The sequence below is a fragment of the Limulus polyphemus genome, unplaced genomic scaffold (genome assembly GCF_000517525.1).
Source record: "Limulus polyphemus unplaced genomic scaffold, Limulus_polyphemus-2.1.2 Scaffold1642, whole genome shotgun sequence".
NCBI classification, from domain to species: Eukaryota; Metazoa; Arthropoda; class Merostomata; order Xiphosura; family Limulidae; genus Limulus; species Limulus polyphemus.
The window spans coordinates 156,741-166,388 of record NW_013667252.1 but is presented as its reverse complement, the minus strand read 5'-3'; the positions used below and the strand labels follow the sequence as shown (position 1 = coordinate 166,388).

The window sequence follows — 9,648 nt, the reverse complement described above, 5'->3', positions numbered from 1 at the left end:
TGGAGTCTAGAGAGTAGATCTTCCATGGTGGCAGATGATCTATTACCGGCTGCAGTGGTCTATGACGTAACTTAATTAACCTTTGCCAATGCTTTTGTTGCGTCAGCGAGTCACATGACTACTGTGACGCCACGTTTCTAGAACTATCCTGTACTTTGGCGAATGCTCTATCTAGTAAATACTATAGGGTAGTCGGGTATATAAAAGAGGGTGACAACGTGACAGGGTAATGTAGTGTGTGTGTGTAGACAGTGAGTATTTGATCTGCAGTCAGAAGTATTATTGAGCACGTTCGTTGTTATAGCGTTTGTTTAGCGCGATTGTTGAAGTTGAGTGTATCGGTAAAGTTATATTCGGAAAGAATAAACCAGTTTTATTAAGAAAGGACTTGTGTCGCTTAAGTTTCGTCGGAACGAAGTTACAGAAAATCATTTAACAAACGGAGACGTAACAGTATTAAGTTCCAGTCTTTAAGGAAATTAACATAATCTTTTTCATAGCTTTTTTTCAGCTACAGTTGCATCTGTTTATATAAATAAGATTAACAGTGGGTTCCCAATACCATCTTTTTTTTCATATTGCATGAATGTATGTCATACATGTAGTTTTATAAAATTATATTACTTATTTCTTGAAGCATTTGAAAATAGCGTAAAATACTTTTAAGATGTTGCAAATGCTTCACTAGTATTAGAATAATAACTTGAGATTATTCTTGAATCTACTATTGTTTATCTTTAAGTCTGATACGTATAATTAAAACAGTTAACATGTATTCTAAATCTTTTTTTTTAGATTTTCTCTTTGTCATAGTTATGTTACCAATTTGTTTGTTTCTAATCTCCTAAATTTCGTAATCATTATGCATATTTCAAATAGTGTTAATGAAAGTTAACATTCTCCCACACTGAATGTGTATTTCCAATAAATACTTTTTTATTCTCACACAATAGCTTTCTCGATGATTACTGACCTCCATATGCACAAATTTTCACCCACCATTAGCCCTGCATTCCCACCTACATCTATGTGTTTGAATGTAGCACTGTTGCATGCAAGTTAGCATGTGAAAAAAAAACTCCACCAAAGGGAGTGTGATACACCGTCCTAGTGCAGCTGACTCCCTTTATACCATAAAACCCAATAATGTCTTAGAGATTAGGCAAAAAGTAAGCACCAGAAGTAGAGAAGGTGGCTGGGAAGTGTGAAAAGAGGTATCTATTGGAAATAAGTTTTTAGTCTAGGAAAATTGTGACTTCCACTAAAATACCTTACCTCACAAAATAGCTAGAATCCACATTGAACTGGTGGAGGAACTTGTGCAAAATTTACCTAGATGAGCTCCCTTCAGATAGCATTTGAAGAAAGCCCATAGAGTGTGAGATCTAAATGTAGAGAGACACATCCATGGGCGACCAAACCACATATCTATCAGGTACATTGTGAAGATACATGTCACTACATTGGGTGGAAATAGTGCACATCCAATTCGTAATTGGACATGATAAATGGTGTAAAGTGGCCAGGGCACATTAGACCATATTTTGCTGGTCAACTCCAATCCAAAAGTATTTATCATTGGGTCTGTGGTAGGAGGAGGGTGACAGAAGTGGGGAGCCAGGGAGAGGATGAGATAACGAATCTTGTGCATGGATACCTGTAAAATAGGAACTGGAATCAGTAGACAAGGAAGAATAAGCCAACTGAATAAGTTGGTGAATCCAACCTGTAAGGGTGACAAGAGGAATGTCTCGGGTAGAGGAAGGGTTCCAATGGAAAAACAGGCAAGAATAGACACCACATAAAGAAGCCATGCAGGCAACATAACACCAGAGAGCATGAAAAGGACACAGAAGACAATCGAGCTTGGAGCAGGAATACAATTAGGAAATAGAAGGGGAGAGAAATAGGTATGAATGTCACCTTCACAAGCTAATGAAAATTAGGATACCAAAGAACATAGCCGTAATGGTAAAGGTTATGTGAAATGTCGAGGGTAACGACCACAGGCAAAAAGGAGCAAAAAATTGGTTTTCAAGTACAGGTGATATATAGAACAGGTAGCGAAGGGTTTGAAAGGAGGTTAGATAAGGGCATGAAGAATGACATTGAGGTCCCAAACTGGAAGGAGCATAGGATGATGTGAATCAAGAAGCAGAAAGGAACAAATTGAGATTGAAAGAGGTGTTGAAGAATACTCTGAAATGGATAAGGTATTGAGTTAGGATGAGAAAGGACTTCTCAAAATTGACTAGCCAACCCACACAAGCAGCCTCTCAGAGACATAAATGTGCGCATGTGAGATGTTTGTTGGGATGGAGCTAAAAGAAGCCTGTCCTCCATATAATGGTGAAACTTCAGACTGTGAGAATGGAGGAGGAGGACATAGGCCCTGACCACCCAAAAGAATATAGGGTGTAGAAGCTAGACCAAAGAGAAGAGTATTGAATTGATATACTCAACCTTTGTGGAGAAAACGAGGGTAACGTCTGGATGTCAGGGAAATAAGGATGTGAAGGTAAGAATTTAAGATATCTACATTTGTCATCCAAAGAGCTGTGGTAAATGCCCACTGAAGAGCGAAGAAAGACTCCATGGTAAAGTGAGAATAATCAATGAAGATACCATTCCCTGTCTTCTTAGGAAATATGAACAACTAGGAATAGAACCCTAGAGAAACTTGACTGATGGGTTCAATACCATCTCTGTGAAGAATATCTCAAACTACTTCAGGTAGATGCTAGCAGGAGAGTGATTGCAAGGAGGAGAGAAGGGAATGGGATGTGGGGATAAAGGTTTAGAAAACGAAGGTAGAGTCCTTCAGATAACACTTGAAGCACCCAAGGATCAGTGGTGAAAGCACTCCAACCGACATTATAGCTACCAATACTGTTGGTGACAGGAGGCCCAGGACACCATATGAAGGAATGCAGAAGAATGTCTGGGAGCATCCATAGTTGTGACCCGATATTGCATTGCAAAGGAAGGGGGTGGGACCGGGCTAACCAAATCCCTGTCATCCTGACCAAGTTCCCCAGGAAATCATAAGTATGGTTTTGGGTCAAAAGACACAGTAGGCTGCATGACTGACTAAAAATCATGGTGAACTAAAACTGAAACCTCCTCAGCAGAAAGAGTGAAGCTCAAAGTCAGAGAAACTGCACATTGAGATTCAGTGACAATAGCAACAACAATAGTTGTTGTTATAACTTCAAATTGTGAATCATAATTCGATCCGAGATTGGGAATTTCCAGAACTACCTATAGTATCAAGTTAGCGTATAGAAGAAAAATTAATATGCTGGATTCAACAAAAATAGCTGTTCCACAAAAACCTTTGAAAAAAAAAATCGAAGCAAACACTAGCGAATATTAGATATGTCTGCAATCTAGTATGCCAAATCGGAAAGTGACAATTGGATTTTACAGTATAGATGGATTTAGCTGTGCCCAAAGGGTGTGTAGGAACTCTATTGGTGGAAGGTTGTCGCATGCTACAGCCATGTGTAAACTTGGGGGTAGGTGGAAGTATCAAGGCTAGTGGAAAGCGAAAATTGTGCATATAGAAGGCAGCACTGAAGAAGAAAAGCTATTATCTGAGATGAGTTAAGATATCATATGAAAATACTGATTTGTTTTATAATATGGCAAAGAATTGTGGAATATTACAATTTGAAATATTGGTATAATTTTGAAGGGAATTACCATAAAAGTGTTATGGACGAAAAAAATTTTGATTTTCTGGTTGATCAGTCTTTTAAGCCATCTAAGCATAATGCTATTGCTAATAGCAGGGCAAATAGGATGTTAGGTTGTATCTAAAGAAATATTGGATACAAGTCTAAAGAGGTTATAATGTCATTGTATTGGTCATTAGTTAGGTTACATTTGGAATATTGTGCTTAGCCTTTGACTCCTTATCTCAGAAAGGACATTAAATTGTTGGAAATGGTTCAGAGGAGAGCTACTAGGATGGGCCCCCCCAGTGGCACAGCGGTATGTCTGCGGACTTACAATGCTAGAATCCGGGTTTCGATACCCATGGTGGGCAGAGCACAGATAGCCCATTGTGTAGCTTTATGCTTAATTCCAAACAAACAATACTAGGATGGAAAAGTTATTATAGGTTAAGTTATCAGGTTAAGATCTCTGAACTTGTTTTCTGTTGAAAAAAAGAAGAATTGGAGAGGATCTGACTGAAGTGTTTAAAATTGTTAAGGGAATTCACAGTGTTAATGATCATCATTTTTTGTATTTAGTTGTGAGAATTGGGGGGGGGGGGTGTTACAATCCCCAAACAAGCCCTGCCTTAGTACAGCCACCTCTGTGTGTCACAATTAACTAAAGGAGTATTATTTTTGAGTTCAAGTTAGTTCACATAAATTCTTCAACTAAAATTAAAATAAGTTTTGTTACTTTGCTGTCTGTAAAACAAGATAGTTTACATAAGTTCTTCAACTAAAACAAGTTTAGTTACCTTGCTGGTTCTATATCAAGTCAGTTTACATAAATTTTCCAACTAAAACTAACATAGTTTAATTATTTCGTTGGTTCTAGATCAAGTTTGTTTACATAAGCTCTTTAACTAAAACTAACAAAGTTTAGTTACTTTGCTGGTTTTGGATCAAGTTAGTTTACATAAGTTCTTCAACTAAAAATAACAAAGTTTAACTATTTTGATAGTCTTAGATCAAGTGAGTTTACATAATTTCTTGAATTAAAACTAATAGTAGTTTAACGATGTGTTGATTCTCTGTCTCTGCAGTAAAAAATAAGACAGAAATAAGATAAGTAAGAGTTTAACACAGACCACAGGCAGTAATGCTATGTTTGTGAGTTTACTTATTTTATTCCTAAAATTTTATACATTACATTCAAAGAAAAGCACCAAGGTTAATTATACATTGTCAGGATTCATAAACTTTTTTTGAACTAGGAGTTCATTATATTTCAGATGATTAAAGGGTAGTATATGATAAAAAATGTGCATATTCATTGAGATTTATTTTATACTGAGAATGTTAATGTAACTATTTGTAGAATTTAAGCAGATATGCAAGAAACCTTTTACAAAGAAATAATATCAATAAAAGTTTAGCAGGTTATCACCACTTTGGTGTTTAATGCTAACACACTTATACAAAACAATATACACAGACATGCTTGATTACCATAACTTATAAAACACATATGAGAAGGAAATATAATTTTGATGTAGGTGATATGACAGTTTTTTGGTGGTTTATAAAGTAAAAGTGAAATAAAAAATTTACTCTCTAGTGCTCTCATATGAATGTAACTTTCTCATCCAAAGTAGGAGTGTATGTCAAAAAAAGGTGATTACAAAAAGAGGGAGTGAATACATTAACTTTGAAATTCTCATTCAAAAACGTCTTTGGAATCCTAAAATATATTTTAAACATTAAAATGGGATATACATAACAAAAAACTAGTTAAAAACTACAAAAGCTGAACTATAAAACTGATGCATTCTGTAAATGTTATGAATATGTGATCTGTTAACATCAAAGAGTAAACCTAATTCTTGTAAAATGTTTACACCTATTCTTTCGTAAGTAAAAAAACCTGAGCAGTAAAAAAATAGTAATCACATGAACAAGTACTTCCATCCAAACACAGAACACTTACAAGTTTGCATTTAATATTTTATGTATTCTATTCTAATCAGACTTGCCTTTCAAGATCTGACACACTTCCCAACCATGTCATATATTCATTTCTGTATCTTATTCTAAACAAGAACTACTGTACAACCTGAACGTGTAAATAAAAATTCAACTACCTGAATGGAAAGTAAAAGTTTAGTATCTGTTTGTTGATTGTTTCATCAAGCCTTTATTTAAAGGACTAGAACCATCTCCTTTACCTGTAGTATAGCTTTAGTGATTAATTTTAATATACTGGTGGTTGGGACCACATCACATTCACCTAGTGCACACAGAACAATCCTTGAGCCTAGAATTAGTGTTCTTTTAAGTGATCTCCCAGTGAGCTCAAGTAAGTGCTCCCACATTATGGAAGCAGAATTCATCAATAACACAAGACCTTTATTGAGAATTCAGAATTTTTCAGGTTTAAAGGTTGTATTCAGTTTTCTTGACATTCATGTGTTAATTATGAATTCTACTGCATAACATATGGGGGAGCTTACATTGGCTCAACTGTTAGAAGACTGGGAGATCATTTAAAAGAATACTAATCCTAGGTTCAAGGACAGTTAAGGCATTGTTTCACATGCACTGGGTGAATTCTATGTTGTCTCAGCCCCCAATCTGTTCAAATAATTAGTATAGGTGAAAATGAAACTATGCTATGGGTGAAGATGCTTCTTATTTTTTAAATGAAGCTTACATTAATCAGTCAGCAAACAGCTACTGAACTTTCACTCACAGTTTAGGTAATTAAAATCTATAAGAACTAATGTAACTGAAATTCCAAGCTGCAGTTTCCATACAGCTTCTAATCACCTGGTGTTTTAGGCCACTACTGCCACTTCTCATTTCTTTTTCAGATGCTAAACACATCTATAAATATCTCCTCTGTAACTAATAAGGTTTCTTGACAAAGGAACTTTGAAAATTATCTGTTACTGACATTACAACAATGCACGGTTCACATTTCTGTGTTTTATCTTTATTCTGAATCTTTGTGTATTATTCTTTAATGTGACTATTACTTCCAATTTCTCAACCAAACCCCACCAATTTCTCTCCTTATATCTACAGATACAACTGAAAAAATAAAATAAAATTCACAACAAAATACTTTCATCCAACACTTACAGCTTTAGACTCTCCCTAGTGTGTGTCTTTTCATGTTTTCTTAAGCTACTATTACTAATAAATTCTTTGCGACAGATTACACAACTGTATGGTTTTTCCCCAGTGTGTATTCTTCCATGATCTTTTAAGTTAATACTCCTATGAAATTTCTTGCCACACACTACACAACTGTATGGTTTCTCTACAGTATGTACAATCTCATGTTTTTTTAGGTAACTTTTACTTACAAAATCTTTGCCACACACTACACAGCTGTATGGTTTCTCTCCAGTGTGTAATTGTTGATGCATTTTTAGATTACAATTATTTCCAAATTCTTTTCCACAGATTTCACAGCTGTATGGTTTCTCTCCAGTATGAACTCTCTGATGTATTTTTAGGTCACCACTTCTTCCAAATTCTTTGCCACACACTACACAACTGTAAGGTTTCTCACCAGTGTGGATTCGTTGATGTATTTTTAACTTACAATTACTTCTAAATTCTTTGCCACACACTACACAACTGTATGGTTTCTCACCAGTGTGTGTCCTCTGGTGTATTTTTAGGTTAAACTTTCTTCCATATTCTTTTCCACAGATGCCACAGCTGTATGGTTTCTCTCCAGTGTGGGTTCTCTCATGCAGTTTTAGGTCAGTATTTCTTCCAAATTCTTTTCCACAGATAACACAACTAAATGGTTTTTCCCCAGTATGTGTTCTCTGATGTATATTTAGTTCACTTTTAGTTCTAAAATCTTTCCCACACATAAAACAATTGTATGGTTTCTCACCAGTGTGTATTCTCTGATGCATTTTTAGGTTATGATTTTTTACAAATCTTTTTCCACAGATAACACAACTATATGGTTTCTGCCCAGTGTGGATTCTGTGATGTATTTTCAGGTTGTGATTTTTTACAAATTCTTTGCCACACACTACACATCTGTATAGTTTCTCCAAACAGTGTATCTTTTCATGTTTCCTTAGATAACTTTTACAAACAAATCCTTTTCCACAGATTCCACAACCATATGGTTTTTCCTCAGTGTGGGGTATTTCATATTGCTTTAGATTATTTCTTTTTGAATTATTTTTTTCAAACACCTCACCTGTGTTTGACTTCTGAGTCTTACTGATTTCTGTTTGAGAATTTTCTTGTGTTGAGTCATGAAAACCATGAAACTTATTTCCACAACAGTTGTTCATGCCAGTCTTTACATCTAAAAATAAAATTATCAATATAGAACACAAAATAATAAAATGTACAAAACATATAATATCCTATAATTATTATAACTTAAATAACCTTCTAACTAAGCTATAAGTTCCTTAAAATAATTCCTTTAGCTGGTCAAGCTGAACTTGGCAATAGCAACTGTGAATCAGTAAGCCAAATAATTCAAAAGTTGTTAAGAGAATGACATGGCATTAAACTTAAACAGTAAATTAAAACCTTTTCTTTTTATTTATTATAAATATTGTTACAGCAACTATCAGGGAGAATTACTAATATTTTTGAAAGACAGTATTTGAAAGAAGGGTATGGCATGTGGATTTGACTTTTTAGTTTATATCTAAGTATATTAAGATAATTGGAGGCTATAATAGTTAGATTACTTCTTAGTAATATGCATGTTTGTAATTTGCATTAAAACTCATAGGCTCAAATAGAAATGGAAAGATTATCTAAAATGTGCAACATAGAGGAAACAAGTGTTACATGATACAAAAAAGTGAAGTCTGAGAATTTATTTATATATTTCCTTCTAAAATCAAGAAATTAAAACTTTTATAATATTAACATTTGATTTATTAACAATTTTTTCATACCAAGTTTATTGCTATGCATTGATAATAAACTAATTTAATTAAATGTTGAATTGTACTCTGTAAAACATTGTGACATGCACATTTTTACCTACATGTATCCAAAGAATTAATACAGTATCTTATATAACATGTTTTGGTCAATAATAAAAACTAGGAAGCCTACTTTACTGAAGATGTATTGTGTGTATTTCAACTGATACAAAAACCTCACATTTAACATCAAATACTACAGCTAATTGTTGTAGAATGAGTACAACTATTTCCATATAATTAAAGAACTCCTTAGAAAATAATTTGAAAAACTAAGTGGAAATTCCTCCCCACTAACAAATTAGTAATGATTCCATTTTAATGCTTCATATTAAGATGTCTAGAGTTACATAACATAATTTTGTATCTAAAAATTTTGCCAAACATTTCACAAATGGGTAGTTTATTTCCATTGCAGTTAATTTGTTACTTTTACAAATCTGAAACCATTGCTATAAACTTTATGGTTTCTTTATGCTATACATCCTCTGATATTCTTTCCAAATATGTTTTTGTGTACTACACTAGTATAAGATTATCCCCATTGTGTCAGGACCTAATATACCTATAAGTGTAAACTATGTGTATGACTTTATTGTCACAAAATCTGGCACCCCAGTGGCAGAGCAATATGTCTACAGACTTACAATGTTAGAAACTGGATTTCAATACCCATGGTGATCAGAACATAGATAGCCCATGTGTAGCTTTGTGCTTAATTACAAACATAAAATCTGTGTATCATCCATCATTTTTTCTAATGTAAATCAACAAATGTTTCAAATCACCATTACTTCCAAATTCTTTACCATACATCACTCAAGGTATTATTAACAATGTCTGATAGGAAAACAGTGTAAAAAAATCATGTTTCAGATAATACAGATACATTGTTTCTCCTCAATGTGATAAAGATACTACAACTGTATCCTTTCTCACTAACTGTAATACAGATACTACAACTGTATCCTTTCTCACTAACTGTAATACAGATACTACAACTG

The 9,648-nt window shown here is 34.1% G+C and overlaps 1 protein-coding gene across 1 annotated transcript in view; it reads right to left on the bottom strand.

The window, feature by feature from the left end:
* Positions 1-4,801: 4,801 nt before the first annotated feature.
* The window catches only part of LOC106464411 (zinc finger protein 234-like), a 51,856-nt gene continuing 47,009 nt past the window's right edge, over positions 4,802-9,648 (bottom strand). The window contains exon 9 of the mRNA XM_022392106.1: positions 4,802-8,004. Within this exon, the coding sequence (XP_022247814.1) occupies positions 6,800-8,004 (1,205 nt within the window). The 3' untranslated portion in view covers positions 4,802-6,799. The remainder of the gene's footprint in view (positions 8,005-9,648) is intronic.